General features: G+C 46.2%; 1 protein-coding gene across 1 annotated transcript; it reads left to right on the top strand.

Annotated features, from left to right (window-relative positions):
• Nucleotides 1–1,905: 1,905 nt before the first annotated feature.
• PPIL1 (peptidylprolyl isomerase like 1) lies at nucleotides 1,906–25,646 on the top strand. The gene is made up of 4 exons (XM_069563362.1): nucleotides 1,906–2,359; nucleotides 5,707–5,861; nucleotides 23,641–23,709; nucleotides 24,469–25,646. Exons 1-4 carry the CDS (start codon nucleotides 2,304–2,306, stop codon nucleotides 24,687–24,689), a joined length of 501 nt encoding a protein of 166 aa, XP_069419463.1. The 5' UTR covers nucleotides 1,906–2,303; the 3' UTR covers nucleotides 24,690–25,646.
• Nucleotides 25,647–27,006: the final 1,360 nt, after the last annotated feature.

Below are 27,006 nucleotides of genomic sequence, written 5' to 3'. Positions count from 1 at the left end.
AATGTTTCTTTTTTTAAAATAATTTTGTTCATTTACTCATTTTGTTCATTTATTTATGGCTGTGCTGGGTCTTCATTCCCGCACAGGCTTTTCTCCAGCTGAAGAGAGCAGGGGCTACTCTGTGTTGCAGCGCGTGCGCTGCTCAGTGCGATGGCTTCTCTGGTCGCGGTGCATGGGCTCTGGGTGCACAGGCTTCAGTAGTTGCGGTTCCCAGGCTCCAGAGCCCAGGCTCAGGAGTTGTGGCACAGGGGCTTAGTTGGTTTAGTTAAGGTGGTGCCTGGGATCTTCCTGCAGGGATTCATTCCAGGCAGATTGTTTACCACTGAGCCACCAGTGGTAAACATTTAGGGAAGCCCCTAAAATGTAATTTTCTGTTTATTATTCATTCAATGAAACTTAAGCATCCTATGTTCAGTCCTCTGCGAGGAGGGCACAAAGATTAACATGGCTCAGTTATTCTCTCAAGGAGCACACTGTCTGGTTTGACCTTTCCAATCTTGTATACCCTTATTCCTGCCTGGCAATTAAGGAAACTAGGGCTGAACTGTGGTCAAGAGCACAGGGTCACAGCTGCGGTACTTTGAGCAAGTTATCTCTGCAAGTCTCAGTTTCCTCAAAATAAAAGGGGGAATAGTGATATCTACCTCTTGTGGGTTTGAAGATTAAGTGTTGTCAAAAGTTCAAAAATAAGCTACAAGGATATATTGCAGAGCACAGGGAATATGGCTAATATTTTATAATAACTATAAATGGAGTATAACCTCTTCAAATTGTGAATGAGGAAATTTTCAAGTCTGAGTTCCATTTGTGTTTGATTTTTAACGGTGTGCAAGTACACAATAGTGCTTACTGGATGCCTGGTATAAAGCAAGCATTCATTTAACTGCCATTATCAAGTGCTGTGCAAATCATTTACAGTATGTTCACTGACCCCATTTCTTTCTTGTCCTCCCTCCAAACCTCCTCTCATTGTCTTTGGTAATGTTCAAACACTCCTAACAACCTTGGACTTCCATCTATCCCAGCCACAGTCACTCTAATCCTTGCTTCTAGCCCTGACCTATTTGATCTTCATTCTCCTAGCTTTCCCTTCCTTTATCTCTGATTTTCTTCCCAGTCCTTCCCTCTTCCCTCTCCCCAGATACTTTGCCTTTGGAGACTCTAAGTTTGATTTGCTTCATGGCTATGGGGCTGTCCGAGAAGGCAATGGCACCCTACTCCAGTACTCTTGCCTGGAAAATCCCATGGACGGAGGAGCCTGGTGGGCTGCAGTCCATGGGGTCGCGAAGAGTTGGACACGACCGAGCGACTTCACTTTTTTCACTTTTATGCATTGGAGAAGGAAATGGCAACCCACTCCAGTGTTCTTGCCTGGAGAATCCCAGGGATGGGGGAACCTGGTAGGCTGCCGTCTATGGGATTGCACAGAGTCGGACACGACTGAAGCGACCTAGCAGCAGCATGGGCCTATGGACCTGTTATTGCTGTTTAGTACCTAAGCCATGTCCAGGTCTTTTGCGACTCCATGGACTATAGATCAGGCTCCTCTGTCCATGGGATTTTCCCAGGCAACAATACTGGAGTCGGTTGTCATTTACTTTTCCAGGGGATCTTCCGACCCAGGGATCTAACCTGTGTCTCCTGCATTGGCAAGTGGATTCTTTACCACTGAGCCACTTGGGAAGCCTGGCTATGGACACATAAGTCATTTAACAGCTGAGTCTCAGTTTTCACATCTGAAAAATGGGAATAATAACATCAACTTTACAGGACTGTTTCGCGGAGTAGATAACATCATAATGTTCAAGCGCTATGTAAATGTACAGCGCCTTGCATTAGTGTTAGTTTCTGGCAGCTCTCATCTCTATCCCCTTCCGTTCTCTTCCTCTTCCTGGGTCTCAGCACTACTGTGGGACTACGAAATTCCTCCAAACGGAAGGTTAGGCTTTAACTCCGTTAGAAGTGCAGATTTGCCGGTCGGTCACGCCTCCCCATGCCTAAAGGAACCAATCAGAGCGTCCATAGAATGGCGCCGTCTCCACTTGGAGATCACCTCCAAAGGAGCTTGGCACTTTTTTCCGTCCTAGCAGACAGCTTGCTTTAGCCTCACGCTCTAGATTCTCGGCCTTGGAGGTGCGGGTGGGGGTGGGGGGCCTTTCCTCTGCCTTGTCTCAAATCCCCCCCGATTTCGGCATCTCTCGAGTTGAACGGCCGGAGCCGGAAGTGTCTTGCAGCAGCCGCGGTCCCCGGCGAATCGACGCCGGAAGTAGCGATCGCCTCGGGAGTTTTCCGCCAGCCTCGCCATGGCGGCGATTCCTCCAGACTCTTGGCAGCCGCCCAACGTGTACCTGGAGACCAGGTGAGGGTCCGGCCCCCGGGGCTGGGCTGGTGGAGGCGACGTGGAGTTTCAGGCTTAGCCGCGGGGCTGGGTTCCGGGCTTGCGCCGGTCGCCTCCTCGTGGAGGGGCGGAGGTGAGGGCCGCCTTGGGGCTGAGTGGGGACCGCCAGTGCCCGCGTCCGAGCTGCACACCCACCTGCTCTGTTAGCGACAGCGGCCCGAGTGCCCACCTCCTAACCCTCCGTTCATTCATCCTTTCATTCAACCAGCGCGCGTTCAGTCTACAGGCCAGGGACGTGCGATAGGAGGGTCAGAGGTGGATGAAACAGCTTTACCTTTAGAAACTTACAGTATAGTGAAGGAGACAGACATGTAAATATTAAGGGTTGTAAGTAGCTCAGTTATTTACACAGATTTTTAGGAGAACACAGGAAGAAGCGCATTCATTCCCTCCTGTCAAAGTGATAGTGAAGAAGTGAAGTGAAGTGAAGTCGCTTAGTCGTGTCCGACTCTTTGAGATCCCGTGGACTGTAGCCTGCCAAGCTTCTCTGTCCATGGGATTCTCCAGGCAAGAATACTGGAGTGGGTTCCCATTTCCTTCTCCAGGGGGTCTTCCCAACCCAGGTCTCCTGCATTGCAGGCAGACCCTTTATCCTCTGAGCCACCAGGGAAGCCCAAGCCCCCGGATAGTATTGAGCACCAAAGTGGCTAGTGCCGCTTCCCCTATGTGTAGCATCACATTTAGTTTAATCCTCTTAGCAACTCAGATCATGTAGGTACTCTTCCACCTTCTCTCTAGTTTTAGCAGGAGAAATGTCAGAATTTACAAAGTAAATTGCTTGATTAAAGTCTTGTAGCCAATAAAGTAGGGGAATCTCATTTGGAGCCTGGTCTGTTTGCCTGCTGCGCTAGGTTCTTTAGCCCCATTCATTCCATTGCCTCTTTGGAAAAAGTTAAAAGTGATCTTTTTGTAGGACAAATAACCTTAAGTAATTTCTTACTGCTCCAGCAATATAAAATTGAAATTTTGTGGTCTCATCTTCAAAGGTGATTTTTTTTCATCTCATCTTTGCCTCCCTCTCTGCCTATAGTCTTCCATTTGCACATCAGTAAGCCAGAGTCCAGCCATTGGCTTTCTGTCCTCTTGCTTGTGCTGCTTTCCTTCAGAGCACAGTTCTCTCAGATGCTGTTTTTGCCCCCTGGCCGTCTTGCCCATCTTCTTACAAGGGAAAAATTCTACTTTTTCTGGTCTACTTGAAAGTATGTAATTTCTCAACTACCTGTTGTTTGTTTGTTTTTTCTAATTACAAAATAAATGAAAATTTAAATTCAAGCAGTTGTATAGAAGTGTATACGGTAAGAAGTGACAGCCACTCCAGTCTGTAAACACACCACTGATAGTTTGAAAAGACCCTGATGCTAGGAAAGATTGAGGGCTGGAGGAGAAGGGGACAACAGAGGATGAGATGGTTGGATGGCATCAGCGACTCAATGGACATGAGTTTGGGTAAACTCCGGGAGATAGTGAAGGACAGGGAGGCCTGGCGTGCTGCAGTCCATGGGGTTGCAAGGAGTCAGACACGACTGAGCGACTGAACTGATGTTGGATGATCAGCAGATCTTTTTCTCTGTACACAAAGACATCTTTTTTACGTTCTGTATTTAAGCAATAATAAGATTGTATGATCATACTGCATGTTTTTTTTTCTGTAATTTGCATGTGATGCATGCAGGCTTCTGTACAGATATTTCATATTTTAGTCATTCCCTCTATGAAGGACGTTTAAATTGCTTCTCTTTTTTTTTTTTTGTTAGGACAATTACTGGAGTAAACATCCTTGCACTTATTATGTCCTCAAGCACTTTTGTAAGTTTTCACATAGAGTAGAAACTTTAGAAGTTGAAATTGCTGCCAACAGGTATGCACATTCCAGATCTGTATAGCTTATTTGCTGATTGCCGTTCCAAAAAGTTATTCCCTGTATTTTAAAAGTATCCACCAGAATGTTCCTCTGTAAGAGGAAAAGCACTTAGAACCGTGTCTTGAACAGAGTAACTGTTAATCTATGTTGAATGTTAGGAGTGTAAAGGATGAATTGCCACTAGGAAGGCTTTTAGAAAGCTATCTTCTAGCACATGCCACGTTGAATTATAGAGTCCTTATACTGCGCTTCACACCAGGTATTCAGTCTATACAGAGTTGACTCAATTCTTACATTCTTGGAGCTTAAAGTCTAAGTGAGTGATGAAATGGAGGTAGATGAATGAAATTAAGATAGGAAAGCACCTATCTTAAATCTTATTTGTTCCTTTTTCTTAGCTGCATTTCAGGGGGAAAAGCGCTCATCACATTGTTGTTGCTCGGTCATGTCTGACTCTTTGCAATCCCATGGACTGCAGCATGCCAGGCCTCCCTGTCCTTCACTATCTCCCGGAGTTTGCTCAGGTTTGGGGCAAGGTTTGAACTAATCAGGTTTTGCCTTTGTTGCACCGTTCCTCATTACACGCAAATTGTACTTTTTTTTTTCCATTAATTTTTTACAAATTTATATGGCTCAAAAATCACTGAAAGCCTTTCTGTCTCTCATTTGCTCAGTTTCCACCCCATCCCCAGAAACTTGTGCTGTGTGCTGTGCTTCGTCACTCAGTCGTGTCTGACTCTTTGTGACCCCATGGACTATAGCCTGTCAAGCCCCTCTGTCCATGGGGATTCTCCAGGCAAGAGTACTGGAGTGGGTTGTTGTGCCCTCCTCCAGGGGAACTTCCCAACCCAGGGATCGAACCTAGGTCTCCCGCATTACAAGGGGATTCTTTACCATCTGAGCCACCAGGGAAACCCATGAATGCTGGAGTGGGTAGCCTATCCCTTCTGCAGGGGATCTTCCCCACCCAGGAATGGAACCAGGGTCTCCTGCATTGCAGGTGGATTCTTTACCAGCTGAGCTGCCAGGGGAGCCCCCAGAAACTTAGGTATATGTGAATAAATGTGAATTCCCAATATTTTAATATCCAACTTAAATAAAGTTATAAATGAGGTGTAAGATTTTTCTCCCTAATTTAGGGGTGGTTATATTGGTTTCCAATGATCAGTGACTTGCTGTATATAAGGCGTTAGGATTTTTAGTTGTCTGTGGTTACTTTGCTTGAAAGAAGGACCAGAAGCCCCAGCATGTTTTCCTCCAAGGAGGTGTCTGTGTTTATGTTACTTGCATTGTGTTGTTTTCCTTTGCTGAGCATGAAATCTGACCTTTGTCATCATTTCATGACTCAATAAGCTTGCAAATGAAGAGTTGTGGGGCGGTCCCATAACGTTCTTGTCTGCCGTGACCTTGTTCTTGACTGGAGCTCTACTGTCCTCTCCCCCTGCAGCATGGGGATCATCGTGCTGGAGCTGTACTGGAAGCATGCTCCAAAGACCTGTAAGAACTTCGCTGAACTGGCTCGTCGAGGTTACTACAATGGCACCAAATTCCACAGAATCATCAAAGACTTTATGATCCAGGGAGGTGACCCAACAGGGACAGGTACAGTTAAGTCAGTGATAGTTTCTGGAGCCTCATCCTGTTTATAACTGGGTATATGGCAGCCAGAGCTCTCTTCCAAGTATCAGGGCCTGGGTTAGTTGATTCGGGCGACCACTTCTGCCCTTGCTACCTCACACCCTTCCCCAAACACACACATATGACAAGAAACCAGTCTTGACTCTTGAGCTTTACAGAGTTTCTCATAACTTCTATGTATTGCTTACTAAGAGCAAATAATATGTGCCTGAATTGTAGTAAATAGCTCATGTGGTAAAGAATCCACCTGCAATGCAGGAGACCCCGGTTCCATTCCTGGGTCAGGAAGATTCCCCTGGACAAGAGATAGGCTACCCACTCCAGCATTCATGGGTTTCCCTGGTGGCTCAGATGGTAAAGAGTCCACCTGCAATGCGGGAGACCTGAGTTCAATCCCTGAGTTGGGAAGGTCCCCTGGAGAAAGGCATGACAACCCACTCCAGTATTCTTGCCTGAAGAATCCCCATGGACAGAGGGGCCTGGTGGGTTGCAATCCATGGGGTCGCAAAGAGCTGGACACGACTCAGCGACTAAGCACATAGTCTGCATAATCAGAAGAAAGATATTTGCAATGTTTTAAGGAAAAGAAAATAGTGGATTCTTTGATTCACTCATTTAACAAATATTGAGTACCTACCTTGTGCCAGATATTTTTCTGAGTTTGAGGGACATGGCTCAGAATAAAGGGAAAAAACCCTCCTGCTCCCAATAAAGCAGGAAAAGGATTCGGTGATAGGATTTTAGTGGAAAAGTCAGGGAAGTCCTGTCTGAGAAGGTGTGGTTGGAGCAGGAATCTAAAGGAAGTGAGGGAATGAACTTTGTTATTGAGAGAAGAGCATTCCAGTAGGTCCAGAGGCTGTGAGGTGGGAATCCCTGTAAGAGATCAGTTGGGACCTTGTAGGGCATAGTAGTAGAGACTTCGGGTGTTATTCTGAATAAGAGGGGAGCCATTAGAAGGTTTTGAGCAAAAGAGTGACACGATCTGACTTATTCTTTAAAAAGATCACTGAATTCTGTTTGGAGAATAGAGATGGGGCAAGAGTGAGAGCTGGGAACCAGTTAGAAAGCGGCTGTCGTCAGCCAGTCTCGATGTGGTTGGGACTCGTGTGATTGTAGAGATGGTGGTGAGAAGTGACTGGATTCAGGTTATGTTGTGATAGAAATAGAGCCAGTGGAATTTGCTGAGGTTGGAAAGGGGGGAGGGGGCAGGTGGGTGAGAGAAAGAGATGGTCAGGGGTGACCTCAAGGTTCTTGACTTGAATTTAGTAAAATGGGAAAGCTGAGAGAGCAGCAGATTTGGATGTGGACCAAGAGTTTGGTTTGGGTTTTGGACACTGTCTGAAAGACTTGTCAGACCTTCCATAGAGTAAGTAATGGGATATGAGTGTGGAGTTCATGGAAAGGTCTAGGATCGAGGTACGAATTCTGGAGATATCATCATTTAGGTGGAATTTATTACTGAAATCGCTAGATGCCAGCATTTATAACTTTGAAGGGCCCTTGCCTCTCAGTCTGCATTTTCTCTCTGCTGATTCCTACTCCTGCTCTTCTCCCTTGAAGTCAGCTTGGGTCTCTCTGTGGCAGCTTTTTTTCTGTCTTTTTCTTGTCATTCTCAATTGTCCTTTTTTTAATCCTTTATGACTAAGAGGCATTTTATTTTTTTGATATATATGGACACGTTTCAAAATACAGAATATAGAAGAAAGTAGAAAAACAGAATCAAAAAATCAATCATAAGAGGGAATTTCCTGCTGGTGCAGTGGTTTGGACTCCGTGCTTCCGTCTCAGGGGGCTCAGGTTTGATCCCTGGTTGGGGAGCTGAGATCCTGCAAGCCGCGCAATATGGTCAAAACAAGAAAAATCACTCACGAGGATACCTTCTGAGGATTCCTAACCACCGTTAGCTATTTCCCCCAGTATCCCACCTCTCAGAAATAATGAACATTAAGTTTCGTTGACCATTATTCTAGACATCTTGCGTTTCAGATACCTAGTTAAAAGGATGGATCGCCAGCTAGATGGAAATAATTTCAAGAGAATTAGGCTATGTCATGAATCCTGTTGTTTTTTAAAGAAAAAGCGTTGTATTTAATTTTGTATCTGTTTAACAGAAAAATTGACTTCCTGCTCTGAAAGATGAGGCAGTTATACTTAAATTTCTACCCATTCCTATTGTTTAGGAAAAACTTAGTTTTGTCTGCCTCCTGTGTTGGGAAAAACTCAGTTCTACCCTCCTGGGCTTCTCCTTTACTTTTATGTGCTCACATACAACACGTTACTTCTTACATTTCTGGTCACCAAATATATGGAGTTTTTCTCCCCACATCAAGCAATTCCTTGGACACCAGCTGTGTTTATTAATTGGCTAGAGCAGGCCACAGAACCGGGGAAACATAAGTGCTTACTTACCAGTTTATTAGAGGATATGACAAAGAATACAGATGAACAGAGATGCTTCAGGTGAGGTCTGGAAGGGTGCTGGAGATTGGAACTTCTGTCCCTGTGGAGTTGGGGTGCATCACCCTCCCAATGTGGATGTGTTCATCTGCTTTGAAGCTCTCTAAAGCCTATACTGGAGAAGGCAATGGCGACCCACTCCAATTACTCTTGCCTGGAGAATCCCATGGACGGAGGAGCCTGGTAGGCTGCAGTCTGTGGGGTCTCAAAGAGTCAGACATGACTGAGCAGCTTCACTTTCACTTTTCACTTTCATGCATTGGAGAAGGAAATGGCAACCCTCTCCAGTGTTCTTGCCTGGAGAGTCCCAGGAATAGAGGAGCCTGGTGGGCTGCCGTCTGTGGGGTTGCACAGAGTCGGACACGACTGAAGCACCTTAGCAGCAGCAGCAGCAGAGCCTATACTACTGGGATTTTATGGAGGCTTCCTCGTGTGGGCATGATCAATTATTAGCTCCATTTCTAGGCTTTCTCCTTCCCTCTCTGGAGAAGGAGCTGGGGCAGGCACTGATAATTTTAACTTCTAATTATGACTTAGTCTTTCTGGCGACCATCCCCCATCCAGGAGCCCCCCAGAGTCACCTCGTTGAAACAAAAGATGGTCTTTGTGCTCTTATCACTTAGGAATTTATAAAGGTTTCTAGAGCTGTCTGTTAGGGACAGGGTCAAAGACCAAATATTAGAACAAGAAATACTCTTAGTGTTCTTATCACTTGGGAAATTACAAAGGTTTTAGAAGCTCTGTGCCAGGAACCAGGGGCAGGTATCTATCTATATTTTTGCCTATTATCTCACACCTGTCCTCCCTCCTTTGCTCCCTTTTTTTGGTTAGTTTTGTTTTTCCTTAACAGAGTGTAGAGCATTTTCTATACTGCACCCATGAGCCCTTCAGTTACAGAGTGGGTTTACATTTTCAGAGGGTTCAGCACTCACCACTAGGCTTTTCTATTCGTAAGTACTAGAAGGCAGAAATGGTTTTTATTGCAGGGGCTGGAGGGTGTTATATTTTTTAACTCAATCGTGTTTAAGAATTTCTTCCAGTTGGAAAAAGACCATGACTGTATACCTGGGCCAGACAAATTCCCTCAGATCTTTTCAGACAATTCTGCCCCATTGCCTCTTGGTTTTGAATGTGGCCGTGGAAAATACTGAGGCCAGATTTGCTCCTTCCTTCAATACAGCGGAAAAAAATTCTGTATTTCTGAATATTTTCTCTTTTATACTCATTGGATTTTCTGTTTCAGGGAACTAGTTATTCTTGGTTTCATCACTTTTACCTTCCGTATCTGTCAGATTTCTTCTGAGTAAGTGAGATGATGTTTTTCTATTTTTTTCCTGCACCCGCTGAAATAATCTCAGACCTTTACTCTCTGCCTTATTCAATTTTGAGTCATGTCTGTTCTGTTCTTTACTGCTCTGACTTATTTATTAGTGCAGTCTTCGTGTCATTTGGCTCTCAAACTTCGCTCAACTCTGTGATCTCTTCACCTTACCCTGTTGATTTATATTATCTTGTCTTTGAGCTCTTGTTCTGTTGGATTTTTCTTACTGCTGAAGCGTCTGTAGCTGAGACAGCCACGGAGAAGCCCCTCTTGGGCTATATCTTCTGCCTTCTTTTTCTCCTTCCGTTTGTTGTGTATGTTCGCAGTCTCCGTGCCGCTTCTTGTCGCCTTATCCTTGCTTAGTGTCGAAATCTGCGTTGAGCTTGCCTCTTACCCGCTTGGGTGCAGTCTGAGTGGATTCTCTTTGTCGCTGTCCCCACCTGTGTGGGACTGCCTGCCTTTCCCATACCAAATGCTCCGTTGCCGACTTCTGCCCTGTCTTCCCAGACTCCTGGCTAGTGGTGTCCTTCTGCCCTGGGCCCTGGGCAGCCCTTGAGTGTAGTTGGAGCAGAGGAAGAAGCCTCATACCATTTATTGTTCTCAGCTGTGTTTCTATAACAGAAGATAAATTAGCAAGAGAACAGCCTACAAATTCATTTCATATAAATTGTGCATGACATTTCCTTTACAAGGAAATGGAGACCTGAAAAGGTCTGAGCGTTTCTACGCTAGCTTCGATCAGAGTGGAAAGTTGTGGGAAGATGTGATTGGACAGAAGTGGGTATGAGTATGAGCTCAGTGTAGTAAACTAGGGGAGACATAGCAAGGCTTGTTCATTCAGATTTCTTGGAGGTAGGAATGTTCCTTTCCTCTGCATGTACGAAGGGTGTCTCTCACTTGAGGGTCTTTATGCCCACTTCAGGGGAAGGTCAAAAGCCTTTCCTGCACCTGCTGTTTCTCAGATTCCTTCAACTTGAACTCTTCAGTGTGGACCCTTTCTTTGGAGTAGTGTATCCTAATCCATCACGGCCCTGTGTTCCTCCTGCCCGTTAAGGTGGCCGTTGCTGGTAGCCTGACCGCCACCACTGAATGCCTCTGGTGTGTGGGCTTCTGCCTTCAAGAGCTTCTCCTTAACTTCTTCAGGGCTATTCACCCACTCCCCTTGTTTGCTTCACAAAATTGGAGGGTATGTGTAATAATTCTGTGTGGCGTGCGTCCTTTCCTGATTTCTACTTAAAGGAGTGCAGGAAGAAGAATCTCTTAATTCTTTCTTTGACTGACTTGTCAGAATCTTTGAAATAAGACTGTCTCTCTTTTCCAGTTTGGTTTTTGCTGATGAATTTTTGACTTTGAAAGAGATTGAATTTTTTGGCTTTGCTTCATCCGTTATTGGAGGGGGCAGAGTCTAATTCTGCTTCACTCCGCTTTCTTAGTCTGAAAACGTCCTATCAACACGTTGATGTACTTCTTTCCTGCCTTCCTCCTCTCCCTTGTTATGAGATAAAATTTTAATTTATAACACCAGTAGAACTGAGAGTGCCCTTGATTAGTGTACAAGAATTGGAAGTGACTCAGATGTGAGTGCTCATATCAGAGCTTCCCAATATTTCTATACTTGGTTCTCAATCCTTCATAATGTCACATTTCCCTGATGTAATTTTAATGAAATTGAATCACTCAGAAGATTTCCAAATAATTGCGTCCAACCTCAAGTATAGTGAGTAGTTGAGCTAAGCCTGCTGGCAGGCCTGTGGTGGAAGGCAAGCAGGAACTGGGCCCTCCTGGGTCCCGAGTGTGGACTGCTAGCTGATTAGGTAATACAAGACGTGCTGCGCGTGGCCTCCTGAGCTCTTCAGCAGGTCGACGAATCATTTCCATCCCCAGCCGTCCCTCAGTCTGGCTTCTCTGTAACTATCCTTTCCATAATCTTTCCGATACACCTTTGCCAGATGTTTTTTCAGTTTGGCTATCTTTGACCTCCTGTTCACATTAAACCATTTTTCTTCTTTTAAATCTCCCTCATTGTAATAATGCTGTGTTGAAACCGTCCTTATCCCTCTGAGTGTCCCCTGTGTCTTGTCTGCTGACTTCTCTGTGTCCCCTCCCTAGTGACCCGGCATCCCGTCAAGCTCTCCTTTCGCTCTTCCTGCTCTGCGCTTGGCCTCACAGTGTCACCGGCTGCCGTGATCGCGCTGCCTATGCTGTGCATCACCCTCCCTCTGATTGCATCTCACCTCTTAGTAGCTCCAGGAACACCTGAAACGTAAAGTGTTGAACAGCAAGCTCATTGTTAATTTTATTCATTTGATGAATGTTTGGTAAGAGTCTGCGAGGTATCCTGTACTATTCCAAGGCCTGTGAGGAGTATTTAAACATGAGAAGCCAAAGCATTTTTCTCTTCCTTGCAGAGCTCCCTGCCCTGCCATGAAGACAAGGTACTTATTATAAGAAACAATGGGAAAGTAATAACATGGGGGCTTCCTTCATAGCTCAGTTGGTAAAGAATCTGCCTGCAATGCAGGAGACCCCGGTTCAAATCCTGGGTTGGGAAGATCCGCTGGAAAAGGGATAGGCTATCCACTCCAGTACTCTTGGGCTTCTCTTGCAGCTCAGCTGGTAAAGAATCTGCCTGTAATGTGGGAGACCTGGGTTCGATCCCTGAGTTAGGAAGATCCCCTGGAGAAGCTATCCACTCCATTATTCTGGCCTGGAGAATTCCACGGACTGTATAGTCCAAGGGGTCGCACAGAGTCGGACACAACTGAGTGACTGACTTTCAGAAAGAATAATACGATAAATGTGCACATCCGTGGTTATACGCTTTCGGCCATCTATAGAACAGAGGCTGGGATAGCTCATGATGAGAGGGAAGCACAGTGGAAGTGGGGCTGGAATGGGATGGAAGCTGATTTTGAGGTGAGCCTGAAAGGAGATGTAGAAGTTTAACTCTTGAGAGGACAGGGAAGGGCATTTTAGATTTCAGAATGAATGCAAAGAAGAGGCTCAAGGGAGGGAGGCCTCCGGGGTGTGAGGGAGAGCCGTCACCCCAGGCACCATGTCTTGCATGGGACTGCCAGTGACGCAGCCCAGCTACCTCTCCACACCCAGGACAGATGCCGGAAATGTGATTTCTAAGGCCCCTGAACTGCGTGTTTAAGGGACAGTAAGGGAGGACCAGTTAGGGACAGAGTGCAGAGTAGTAGGAGAGAGAGTGGGGATTTAGATCAGGCCGGTTCATAGAGATCCACAGACAGAAGTTCAGGTTTGATCCAGCATCATTGGGGACCATTTGGGATTCTTTGTAAGGAAAGTATGTGAGGACATTTAATCCACCCATGGTACGTGGCAAGGTAATGTAGTGTTGGGGTGGACAGAGGGTTGTGGAGCCTGGTGGGCTTGGGGTTGAATCTTGGCTTCACATGAACACTTCTTAAATGTAGACAAGTTACGTAACCTTGCTGAGCTTCTTATCTGTAAATGGGGAGTGTGGTTATATGTACCTCGTGGGGTTATTGTGAGTAGTAAATGAGCAGATGTTTGTAAAATGGTTAGCACAGACTTGATACAAAATACAAGCGCAGAAAAATAGGGTTTTTATTATTCATTTTGGTTATTAATTCACTTAACAAGTGTCTGTTGGACTCCAGGCATTATTTTAGGAGCTGGGGATAACAGTAATGACTAAGAAAGCCCCTGTGAAACTCATTGTAGTAGGAGAGAGTGAACAAAGAAGCACCTAATATGGGTGACAAATGACACAGGAAGAACGATGGATAAGGGGGTAGAGCAGGGATTCTCAGTCTTGGCATTACGGACATGTTGGGCAGGACAGTTCTGTGTTGTGGGAGTGTCCTGTGCCTTGTAGGATTTAGCTGCTTCTTTGACCTCTACCCCCAGATGCCAGTAGACCCCTCAGTGTGATAACCAAAAATATCTGCGCATATTGTTCAGTGTCCCCAGGGGGCAGAGTGTCGCCTGGTTGAGAACCACTGGGATATGGAGAGAGGTGGTGGTGTGGATAGTGTGATTAAGGAAGGCCTCTGGTAGGTTATGTGAGCGGAGCTCTGGATGAAGTAAAGCAGTGCGCCATGAGACTGCCAGGGCCGGGGCCATCCGGAGGGAACAGCAGTCAGAGGTCTCAGTGCAGAGTGTGCTCTGCAAGACATAGCAGAGGCCGGTGTGGCTGGAGCAGGTGGTGAGGGCGAGAGTGGCGGGGGGTCCTGGAAAGTGGTGTAAGTTGTCATGAAGACTTTGCATTTTGTCCTAAGTGTGGAGAAGTATCACTGGAGGATTTTGAGCGGAGGTCTGCCACGATCAGACTTGTTTTAAAAGGATACCCCTGACTTCCACGTGGAGGGTAGACTAGTGAGGAAAGCTGCAGGCAAGCCCAGAAGCAGGGAGACCAGTTAGCTGTTGCCAAAGCTAAAGCTTGTAGTCTGGACTACGGCAATAGCGGTTCCCTTGGTGCTGGTCCTCTGGGAAGCGCATGCCTGGATAGAGTTAGGAGTTCAGGAGATTTAATGGGATAAAGGGGTGAGGGAGCAAGGACTGGAAAGAGAAGTCTTCATGTAACAGTGCAGGTCCAGCATCTGTGATAGAAGAGAAGGGAGCAGAGAAGGGCCAGCAGAGGAAAGTGAAGAGCTGCAGTGAAGGTGGGGTTCAGGAGGGGCGACGGCAGCTACGAGACGCTGCTCGCAGATCAGGCAGGGTGAGGCCCAACAACGGTGGGACTCAGTGACGACGTAGTGGTACCGACGACCTTGACAAGAGCCGTCTCGGCGGAGTGGTGAGGGCAGGCAGCTGGATGGAGGGAGTCAAGAGGCAGCAGCAGAAGTGGGGTGGGGTTTTTCTGGGAATTGATGCAGAGACGTAGGGGGAAACTTGGAGACAGTGTTTGTTATTGTTGCCATTTTTCCAGAATGGGAAACAGTAATACCATGTTTTTATGCTGATAGGAATGATGTACTAGAAAGAAAGTTGATATAGGAGAGCGGAACATCGAAGTTGCCAAGTTTTTTAAAGGTGAATGGGCTTGATTAGTATGTGGTGGTAGGATAATCATTTGGACAGTTTGAGTGTTTAATAGCAGAAGAGGAAAAGTAAATGGGTAGAGATGTAGGAAGGAAAGAGGACTTGGTGGCGAAAATATGTGAAAGTTCTCATCTTCTTCTTAGTGAATTAAGAAGCAAAGTTATCCACAAAGAGCAGGAGCAGCCGGGGAGTGGTGGAGGTTTGAAGACAAATTAGAATAAGCTCAGGCAGACTGACTCCCAGGGTGGATCATGACCTACAGTCGCCCCTCACAGAAAATGCTCAGATTATCTCAAAGGGGGCTCATCATCACTGATACTGCCGTGTGCCTCATGTTATATATCACATGGTTCCTTGCATCATCCCGTTTAATTCCTGTAATAGTCCTGTGAAATATATTTCTACTACTATTCCTATTTTTCAGACAAGGAAACTGAGGCTTAGAGAGGGTAGGTGTCTTGCTTAAGGTTGCACAACTAGTCCGTGGTGAAGTGGGACCCAAAATCCAGACCTCTTTGACCCCAAAGGCAAGTGAGCATGAGAGAGAGGACTCTTACCTTAAGAACTGTGAAGCTTCTTGGAGAGCTGTAGTGTCATTTGCTGTGTTAGATCTGGTATCTGGCGTTTGCCCTGGCCATCCGCTAGCAGCCGCACTAGGCAGCTTCCCCTTCCTACTGTTAACTAACAAAGTGGTTGCATCAGTTTCGGATCCTTTTGGCTGCAAGTAACAGAAAACCACGGAGGCTTTGCTTTTTTCATGTGACAGAATGTCTGAAGTTAAGCAGTTGCGGGGAGCTCCCCTGCCCAGCAGAGTTGTCGGGGATCCAGGCTTGCTGTGTCGTTCCACTCCACCGTTCTTAGTGCTTTGGCCTTTGGTATCAAATTTGTCTTATGGTTGCAAGATGGCTGCCATTGCTGCTGACGTCACCTCTGCCTTCCAGGGAGGAGGATGAGAGACAGAGGAGTCTGTCCCTTTTTGTCAGGAAAGCGGTAGCTTTCCTAGAAGCCCTACTCAGTGGCTTCTGTATACGTTAGTAAGTCAGAACTGGGTCATCTGGTCACCCTTAGCTGCAAAAGGGACGGGTCAGTACCTGCCTTTTTTGTCTCTGAGGTTGAGGCAGGCTGTGGAGAAGGGGTTGGAAATGCTCAGAAGACAGCTTCAGTATCTGTTAGAGGCTTTCTTGCTGGAAGAGAGGCCTTGATTGGATTGTGGTTAGTCACCTTCTCCTGTCAAATGCCCCAAGCAGAGCTTTCACACGGGCCTCCTCATGAGTAAACTGGCTGACCGTTGGCTGCTTTGGGGCTGGGTATTGATCCATGATCCCACCAGCTCTGGGAGTGGTGGGGACAGGTAGCGCCAAGTTTGGTGATCTTTGTGTGGGAGACCACTCTGCATGTCTCAGATGCCGCTTCAGTTCGCCTTGAGAGGTTTCTATAGTCGGTGAGCAGGAGCAGGAGGAAGAGATGTCAGAGGACTCTTGGGAATAAGAAAGGATTTCTGTTTTGTTAGTTTTAGGAAACAGAAAGCACAGGTCATACGGAAACAGTTTAAGGAATTTCAACTGCAAAAAAACTCAGTGCCAGAAGATCCCATTAAACGAGTGGAAAAAAGTAAACTGGAGAAAAAATACTTGCAAAAGCATTAACTGACAAAAGATCAGTATCTAGAATAATCCTACTAGTAAAATATACACACACACACACACACACACACACACACAGTGTAAAATGTCAGACCACTCAGTTGAAATGTGGCTGTTGACAGGGGAGGAAAGCTAAATAACCACTAAACATGAAATTATGCACAGCTCCAGGGAAACGTAGTTTAAAACACAAGAGAGCTGATACGTCTCAAACTGACACACATTAGAAAGCCTGGCGAAAGGACCTCAGGCAGTGAGAGGGAGAGCCCTGCGGGGTGGGGTGCACAGTGGGGCCCCATCTGACAGGATAGGTGGGGAAATGTCGTGATGGTGAAACGCTCATAACCTGTGAGCCTGCACGTCCCCCGTGAGGTGTAGTCCCTGAGCGCTCCTGCATTTGTGTTCGGGAGACAGTAGAAGAATGGTTATTGCAGCGTAGTTTATGATAGCAAAACCACGGGCGAGATCCTAAATATCCATCGCCACGAGAAAAGGTAAGATTGCAGTGTGATCAGACAACAGAATGAATACTACGGAGAGCTGCCTGGAACAATGGATGAATATCACTTACAGTGTGAGCCAAAAAAAGCTAACTGCAGAAGAATATATAGAGTATTGGAGAAGGAAATGGCAACCCACTCCAGTACTCTTGCCTGGAGAATCCCATGGACGGAGGAGCCTGGTGAGCTGCAGTCCATGGGGTCACACAGAGTCGGACATGACTGAGCGACTTAGCATAGCACATATAGAGTATAGTACCATTTATATAAACTTCAAAGCATGCAGTGGCAACCCGCTCCAGTACTCTTGCCTGGAGAATCCCATGGACGGAGAAGCCTGGTAGGCTGCAGTCCATGGGGGTCGCACAGAGTCGGACATGACTGAGCGACTTAGCATAGCACATATAGAGTATAGTACCATTTATATAAACTTGAAAGCATGCAGACAACAGTATCCTTGTTTAAGGATGCAGACAATATGTAGTAGAAAAGAAAATGCCCAGAAATGACAAATCCCTGGTCAGAATAGTGGTTCTCTGAGAGGAAAGTGAGCTCCATCATAGCCCGTGTCAGCTCTTGGGGAACAGTGGAGTTGAGAGAGAGAAGTGGGGTGGGAGATGTGTGCTTGGGGTCTTTGACTGGATTTGAGACTGGCTGGTGTCATTTCAGGAGCTTCCAGAGTTCCCAGTACCACAGTTCTTTACATCTCAGCACGGAAAGAATTCAGTGAGAGGCAAAGAGATACAGATAAGTGATTTATTAGAATAGGGCACTTGTGTGGTTTACAGGTGGGCAGGCGAGGGGTTGCCAGGTGCTGAGAACTTACTGGGCTACAGTTTTATAATAAAAAGCAGGGAGCCAGGGGAAGAACTCTTTTTGTCTTTTCTGAGTAGACGTTATGTTTCTGTCATCAGTTCCTTCTCCAGGTTGTGTAGGAAAATTTTTCATCCCTATATGGTCAAGTTAGGTCCACGAATTACTGTGTTTTTTATGTGTGCAGAGAGCGTGTCCTGGGCATCATTAGCTCACTGAGCTTAGTGGGCCGGATGTGGGGCTCCTGCCACCACTGTTTTCTTGTTTGGGGGCAGGTCTCATAAGCAAGCCTGCTCTTTATCATTAACTTACAGGGTCTCCCATGTTTTTTCTACTTACAGTCCCCTAGTGGGGTTAATTATTTAATCACCTACTTTGTCCCTTTACTCTGTCCCTATCAGACTAGCCGTATTTTCTTTCTTTCTTTCTTTTTGTTTTTATTTATTTGGCTACACCAAGTCTTAGTTGCGGCATGCAGACTCTCAGTTGCAGATTCTCAAATGTGGGGATCTAGTTCCCTGGACAGGGATTTGAACCTGTGCCTCCTGCTTTGGGAGGCGGAGTCTAGCCACTGGACCACCAGGGGAGCCCCTGCACGCTTTTATTCCTTGAGCGGAGGCTGCACAGTTGCCTGTCCTATTATCCTTTGTATTATTTTATGTCTGAAATAGTAAATATTTTGAGTACATGTGGGAAAGAGAGGACTGAAGAGTGAAAGGACTTGGAGAGTAGAGTGTGGAAAACAGGCCTGTGTTTGTACCAGAGGAGGCACACAGTGCATTTTGACTGCAGAGCCTCCTAGCTGTTGGCTTTGTGTGTGATCGTTGACCTGTTGCGCTCTCGCACCAGAGACCTCTTTAATCACTTCTGTCCTCCTACCATCTCTCCCCTATTCCACATGCCCAAAGGAATGCTGTGATTGGAATTATCTGTCTTTCTGACATTTTGCTGCAAACCCTACTGAACTGAATTAAGTTATGAAAAGATAACATTATGACTAAACTATCTTCATGGCCCGAAGTACTTGTGGTTGGTCAAACTGTGCCTAGTGAGTAAAAAGGGGCCTCCAGGCCCTTTCTTATCATCTCCTGATTGCTTAAAACTCCAGGCTTCATCCGTGAGGCTCTGGCAGTCCTTGACTTGCAGAGATCATACTTCTGAGCTGCTGAACCCTCAGCTTGCTCATTCAAGCCCTGGGGGTAGGGCTTGACCTGGATTCGTCCCCATAGCCCTCTTTCTCCTCTTTCATCTTCAGGCCTAGCCCTGCAGCTAACCCCCCTACCTTCACCCCAGGCTCAAGCAGGAACATTGACCCTGTAGTCAGAGGGAGTATATTGGTTATATAAGTGCTGTTTGGAGGTATACTGGCAAGTTGGGATTTTTGGAATGAATTTTTACATAGTTTGGTAGTTCAGTAATTTTCCAGAAGCTTAGGTAGCCTGGGCCAGGTGGGAGGTTTCCCCAGCTCTGTTAGGATTCACCCCCATGCCTCTTTACATGAGAACAGTGTTTCCTTCCTGAACCGGGGGCTGTGACAGGCTCCCTGTGGTGGAGCATCCTAAAAGATAAAGCAAAGGATTTTTTTTACATTGTAGCAGGGCCCAGGGCCCTCTGGGGGTGGACATGGTGCTTTAACATGCTACTTTCACAGCAGGCTGTAAAAGAAAGTGAGCTCCCTGCCTCTGGCCGGTTTCCTGGCTGCCAGGTGAGCAGAATAAGCTGGTAAAATCCTCTGCTCACTGTGTTGCAGGCTGTTTTGTCTTGACTGGCCAACTTGAAAGTGAAAGTGAAAGGCACTCAGTCATGTAAGACTCTTTGTGACCCCAGGACTGTTCAGTCCATGGGATTCTCCAGGCCAGAATACTGGAGTGGGTAGCCTTTCTCTTCTCCAGGAGATCTTCCCAACCCAGGGATTGAACCCAGGTCTCCCACATTGCAGGCAGATTCTTTACCAGCTGAGTCACAAGGGAAGCCCAAGAGTACTGGAGTGGGTAGCCTAGCCCTTCTCCAGCAGATCTTCCCAACCCAGGAATTGGACCAGGATTTCCTGCATTGCAGGTGGATTCTTTACTAGCTAAGCTATCAGGAAAGCTATCAGGAAAGCCCCGAGAGGCCAAAATAGTTCAACAAGGCATATGGCTAACTAAATAATTGATTAGGAGAATTATCTCCTATTAGGACATTTTTTCCTATGGTAAATTCTTATAGAATATATCATTTTTTTCTAACAATAAACCTGGGTGCCCAGCATAGCGAGAGTATGGACTCTTACCGGGCGTATCAATAATATAAATCATGTGGTGGTATGGTTCCCAGCAAATCGTTCCCAGTGCTGTGTTTCTTCATCTTCTCCTTACGTTGTAGCCGCGTGTTCCGGGAACAAACTCACTCAGAAGGACAGTGCAGATAGTGGAGTGCAGTTCATTACACTGGCGGGCCCAAGGCAGAGTCTCCTCTTAGCCAGGGACCCCGACCAGTTTCTGTGAAGACCTTATATACTCTAAGTGTACTTGTTCAAACCCACCTCCCCAAATTCCTTGAAACTAGTCTGGACAAGGTGAAAGAGAGATACAATCAAAGTTCACCCATGATTCATGTGTCACAAGACTAGATGAACAGCGGATGTTTATCAACAGGCCTGTGGTCGTATCCCTATAAACATAATGGAACTTACCTCTTTGTTCTGTTACAGAGATAATTAGCATATTCTTTTAGGCAAGGGAGAGTCCAAGTCCAAGTCCTGAGGCTCTTTTATCCGGGGGTCTGGTTTCCCGTTGGTGTGCCATTTCTATAGACACCGGCCACAGAGTTCAGGGTCCACTGGGGGGGGTGACCATGTGTGTAGCCCAATGTTCGCAGCCTGGCCTGAGACGGAGTCCAGCTCTGTCTGTTTCCTCCTTCATTCCCCCCTCTTGATGTTCTTAACTCATATTATGAGCATCACTCATAGGGATATATTGTACCCTGGCTCTCCGACCACCAATTTAGGAGAATGACATCAGCCTTTGGGTTACAAAGTTTATAATACATTGTAAAATTTAGGGTCTACAAAGCAGAACTATCAAGGCAACTATAACAATGGTAAATATAGTCTTCCATCAGTCGTCCTTCACCCAAGACAGGACCGAAGTCCAGGAAGGAATGTTTTTATTTGACATTGCTTTTACCTGGTTTTTCGTGTCATCTAAAGCAGTCGCTACATTACCAGATAAGTCAGGAATGTATACACAACATTTAATCTTAATTATAGCACAGGTCCCTCCTTGAGCAGCTGTATGTCCAAAGCCATTTTATTATGAATCACCACTTTTTTCATTTGGATTTGTTTTTTATTTAAGGCTTGGATGGCTTTTGTTTTATCCAGGAGGTCCTGTTTTGTGAAATTAGTCAAGGCCTTTACTTTAATCGTGATATCTGTTGTTTCTATAGAGGGTACGAATAAGGCAGCAGTATACTCTTACCATTGAAACACGGATCTTGTCCACCTAGGATGTAAATAAGGTAGATTTACCGGGGCTTGGTGTAGGTTAGGCTTTTGTTATGCTGGTATTTATATCAATGTAACCCCATGACCCAAGTCTATTGACTGTAGGTCTTACACCAAGAGAGCAAGGAGAGGTTATGATTGACAAGAGAGAGGAAAGTCTCTTTTTGTCATCCCAGAAAAGAACAGAGCGGTTTAAACTCTCCTTGGCAGAGCGGTGACACACACCAAGGAAGTCCCTCCATCACTGACGGAGGCACAGCCCCACATACCCAGCAGCTGGAAGTGCTGTGGAAGTCTGTGTAGGAATGTGTCCATGAGACAAATACCTTTCAGAGCTTCTTCTACGTTTTTTTGGTTCTGTCTATGAAATTCTCAGTACCCTACGTACTTTCAATGTTTCCACTCAATGACACTTAAATTGCCATTCTGCCTCCTTCTTAATTGGGGTGAGAAGAGCCTTACCTGCCAGATCCCAGAGGGCGAAGAGGGGTTGGCATGTCTTTCTTTACCTGTTGGTCAGCACAGCCAAACCAGAACACCATGTGGTCTAAGACTGTTTTTCCCTTAAAGTCCATTCTGCCTTGGTGGGCTTGATCAGGTACAGGTGAAAACACAGATGGGTTCAATATCCCATGTCCCAGGCCACATCTGGAAAAGTCAATTTATATTCACTTATGTATCCCCCCTCCTTCTAGCCTAATAATTCCGAAGGGGTCAAGAATTTTACAGCAGACGGGACACCTCCTGGGGGAAGGCAGAATACGAGTATACAAGGACCAGTTGTCTATCTTAAAATCCCCTGGCGATCGCTTGGTAATAATTTTTCCTAAGACGGCGTGGACACACCTCCTAAATGACCTTCACAAATTCCCTTCCTAAGCCCTAGCACGCTCGTCGACCTGTGTACCAAGCAATTGCTGCTGCCTGCCTATTCCAGGCCCCTGTGGGTCCGTGCCCCTTCTAGTCCCTCCCAGGGGGGTGATCAGGCCCCCTCTTCCACCCTGCCTGGTGGAGTCCTCCTCACCTGAGCGCTCAGCTCCCCTGCTGCCGTCCACTACCTGCTAACATGAAAAGTTCGGGCGTTGAGAAGCAGAATCCTTCCAGAAGGGCGAGGCGCCTTCCCCCTCCCTAGAAGATTCAAGCCACAAGGCCCCAGCGTAGTCCCAAATGGGAGTTGTCTCCTCAAAGTGAGAAGTTTCCCGGCCAATGCACCAAATGTTGTAGCCACGCATTCTGGGAAACAAACACTCAGGACAGTGCAGATAGTGGAGTGTAGTTCATTACACCAGCGGGCCCAAGGCAGAGTCTCCTCTTTGCCAGGGACCCCGACCAGTTTCTGTGAAAACCTTATATACCCTAAGTGTACTTGTTCAAACCCACCTCCCCAAATTCCTTGAAACTAGTCTGGACAAGGTGAAAGAGAGATACGATCAAAGTTAACCCATGATTCATGTGTCACAAGACTAGATGAACAGTGGATATTTATCAATAGGCCTGTGGTCGTATCCCTATAAACATAATGGAACTTACCTCTTTGTTCTGTTACAGAGATAATTAGCATATTCTTTTAGGCAAGGGAGAGTCCAAGTCCAAGTCCTGAGGCTCTTTTATCCGGGGGTCTGGTTTCCCGTTGGTGTGCCGTTTCTATAGACACCGGCCGCATAGTTCAGAGTCCGCTGGGAGGGTGACCATGTGTGTAGCCCAATGTTCGCAGCCTGGCCTGAGACGGAGTCCAGCTCTGTCTGTTTCCTCCTTCACTTACGGTATGTGGCCTGTCCTCTTAATGAATTCTGCTTACTGTAATATTATTATTTTCTGCCGCATTGCCACTTAACACTGTCCCTTTTTCTCCTTAAGCTAGTTATCTTTGACTTAAATTATTTTTTCCCCTTCATCTAGGTTAAGGATAGTGAATAGGTTTCAGTTCTTATGCCATCTCTGATCCATTGAAAACAGCTGTCTGGAGTTGTGGGTGGGTACAGATTCAGAGGCCAAACTGAGCTCTGCAGGGAAGAATGCTGATTGATTAGCAATGTCTGTGACGGGCGCAGGGTTAGGGCTTGGACCACTCCTGTCTGAAGTACTCATAAAAATGTAAAAAATTAAGGAAGCTCTTAACACGTCAAATCATGAATGGTGGTTATTGTAGATTGTTAGATTCAGGAGAATTTGCTGTTCCTTTGATAATGATCTATGTTTTCTGCATTTTGACAGTGAACATGTATTACTTTAATAAGCAGGAAAAAAAAAACCCAGTGTTATTTTGAAGAGAAACGTCCTGCCTAAATGAAACTGGTGATGTGAATGTGCTGTGTTAGTGCTTGGTTCTGCTGCTGGGCTGTGTAGTTGCACTGTACTTAGCAGGCAGCTGGGTGTGCTCACTGATTTTCCTTTCTTGCACTCCAAACAATCTTTTGGCCCTGGACCATAGTTCTTGTTGTGTGGTAGAATGTGGGACTGACTGACTGGTTTCCCATCTTCTAACTGGCAGGTCGAGGTGGTGCATCTATCTATGGTAAGCAGTTTGAAGATGAACTTCATCCAGACTTGAAATTCACAGGTAAGTGTATGATCTGGCTGGACTCGGTAGGAAGAGGGAGTGGATTTTAAAAGCTCACTCATTTGGCAGTGATTCAGGGTGACTGGCTGACACCATGGTGTGGTGCCATGTAGCTGCCCAGCTGCAGCGCCCCAAAGAGCTCTGGCCGATTAGGGAAAGCGGCGCCTCTCAGAGTCCTGAGCGATTCAGAGCACTGATCTGAGTGATCTCAATTCTCACTGCTTGTTGAATGTTGCAGGAAAGCAAAAGATTCTGCAAAGAAGCAGGAGACCTTCCTGGATTTTTGAGGGGAATTGAGAACCTGGTCCAGCAGTTAGCAGGGATCAAGATGGATATAAGCTGAGGAGTAGGTGAAGACAGGGCTTCCCTGGGGGCTCAGAGGTTAAAGTGTCTGCCTGCAATGCGGGAGACCTGGGTTTAATCCTTGGGTCAGGAAGATCCCCTGGAGAAGGAAATAGCAACCCACTCCAGTACTCTTGCCTGGAAAATTCCATGGATGGAGGAGTCTGGTAGGCTACAGTCCACGGGATTGCAGAGTCGCACATGACTGAGCAGCTTCACTTGGTGAAGACAAGGAAGCTGAGGCCATTGGGGTAGTCCAGTTGTCAGCCTCTGTGCGAGAGTAGAGCGCCTGCCTGAGGGCAGGGTTGTGCGGTTGGGTGCTTGGTGTGGCTTCTTTCTATCCCTAGGCCGGTATAGCAGGTCCAGGCCGGAGTGTCAGGCTTACTCATACTCTTTCCTCTTCCTTTTTGCCACCAGGGGCTGGAATTCTCGCGATGGCCAATGCAGGGCCTGACACCAACGGCAGCCAGTTCTTTGTGACCCTGGCTCCCACCCAGTGGCTTGATGGCAAACACACCATTTTTGGCCGTGTGTGTCAGGGTATAGGCATGGTGAATCGAGTTGGAATGGTGGAAACAAACTCCCAGGACCGCCCCGTGGACGACGTGAAGATCATTAAGGCATACCCTTCCGGGTAGACTTGGCACACCCAGGTCTTCTGAGATGGCCCCAACAAACCGGTTTGCAGATGACCTAGAATGACGCATAACTCTAAACTTCGTTTTGGCCTCGCAAATCTGAGGTGCTGAGGAGGCCTGGGGTCTTGGGTGAGTTGAAGACGGACGTGTATTTTGATCAGATGCTTCTGTTCTCTTCCCCGGTGCCTGTGCTGACTGAGCATTTGCAGAAACGCTCCTACATGATCTTTCACAGACAGCTGCTCACTGCACACGACCCACACTGCTCCTTCTCGTGTGCGTCTGCTTCATGCGCTTCAGACAAAGTGAAGCCCACTCTGTCATTCGCAGTGCCTAACCAACCCCTTGTGGAAATTCATATTCTGGCCTACACTGCAGTCTTCAGTGGCTGACACCCATAGAATCCAAAACCAAGTAGTGTCTCTCAGCCTTCTTAACTGTGTGCGCCCCCTATTTCAGTCTCTTGCATTTGTTCTTCCAGGGATTGTATGCATCTCTGTATATATTTTTCCTCTCAGAACATCAACACTGCTGTTTCTGACACTTAGACATCCCACGCAAAGCCACATTGAACTTTTGCCAAATGAAAAATGCATCCAACAATCAAGTTTCTAAGAAGGTGTCGAGTGGGGAATGATAATGTGTAATAATCGAGAAATGAATTTATTAAAAAGAAGCAGACGCATTGACCATTTTTCCTCCAGGAAGGAGTAGAAATCTGTCGTGAGCACAAAGGCAGACTGTGAGTTCTCCTTAAAAAAGCTGTATCCTCATAAAGGAGAAGCACCACTTAAGTTTTTTTAAACTAAGACTTAAGAGAAATTAGGTAAGAGAGTTTATATGTATTTTTTTAATCTTTCTAATTTTTTTTTTAAGGAGGGAGTGGTGAGGGAAAGGAAGTTAATACCTATGGAATGCAAAGAAACTTCCAAAATAAAATGCCATTATTGGTTGAAATCACTGCTGTAGTCTGATCTTAAACATTGTACAAGGTTCTAACAGCCATTTGGACCTCTGAATCATCTCAAGAAGTACTTATTGTAGGACTGATCTTTAGGTTTTCATATTATGTTAGGTTTGGAGATCTCTAGTAGATTTCGGCCATCCAAGAGTAGGTTTGACTTTTAAAAGGAGGTACCAGAGAAGGAAGTTAAGTGATGTTGACCAGCATTTCTGAGTGAGGGGGATGCCCCTGTGGATTAACCAAGTGGATGTGCTGTGATAACCTGAACCATTACGTGAACTTGCAGGAGATAATGTTCCTCCTTATCCCTCTCCGATTTTGGAAATGGTGATTTTCTTTGTGGGATGGCCAAACAAGGTTCTGTTCCCCAAGCTTTCCCCATGCACATCTTTCTCTTTTCTCTCAATGACAAGAAAGCAAAACCCAATAACGAACTATGTAACTGACTCTGTAACCTCCCAGAGATGGTTTTAGGGTACAGAGTTCTATTGCAGGAAAGTAGAAATACATTTCTTTTAGCTTGGACTGGGTGGACATAATTGAATCCTCCTCTGGAAGCAAGGAATAAGACACTCAGCCACTCACCTTCCAAAATTATAATCCTGAAAATCCCTGTTTTCACGCAGGTCATGGGAGTGGTGGAAATGTGTTATGGCTACTTTGAGAAGTAAACAAGGTTGTGATTACGTTGGGAAGAGAGCCACACGGGCACAGTTCCTTGTTTCTGGATGAGTATACCACACGTACGCCATGGTGATCATACATGCAAGCACATGCCAGTTTTTAGAAAGGATGTGACCTCAAAGAGTAAAACTTGAACTGAGTCACAGTTTCTAGTGATTCTGCCAGGTAGCCAGAGAAAGGGAGCTTGTGTAAAAGGAATCCTGGTTGACCCTTTGGTCATATGAGTGTTCACATCCTCTCTGGAAAAGTACAGTTAGGACAATTCTCATGGAAGTGGGATGTGCTGGGACACAGCTCATTTCAGTCGCAGCTCAAATAGATCAAGATGAGCGTAGGTTATGTGGAGAACGCAGGATGAGTTTGTAACTTAGATGGAGATTAATGAAATAGATCATGTTCCCAGACTGCAAAGGGCACGGCCCCCATGGGGTCTAGCCCAAGCTTCCCACACTTAGCCACACATAAGAATCACTGGGGAGCCTGCCCTTAGAAAGGGGATCCAGATTTCAGCATCTGGCCAGAGATTTCTGCGTCTCTGACCACCCAGGTGGTGGTGATTGCTGGTCCAGAGACCACACTGAGTAGTGAGAGTCTAACTCTCACGTTTGCCCAGCATGAAATTGGGGCAAGGGGGTGGTTCTTAAGAGCATGGGCAGTCAGGACATTAAC

The sequence above is a fragment of the Ovis canadensis genome, chromosome 20, assembly GCF_042477335.2.
Source record: "Ovis canadensis isolate MfBH-ARS-UI-01 breed Bighorn chromosome 20, ARS-UI_OviCan_v2, whole genome shotgun sequence".
Classification (NCBI taxonomy): Eukaryota; Metazoa; Chordata; class Mammalia; order Artiodactyla; family Bovidae; genus Ovis; species Ovis canadensis.
This window is presented reverse-complemented; position numbering and strand designations above follow the sequence as displayed.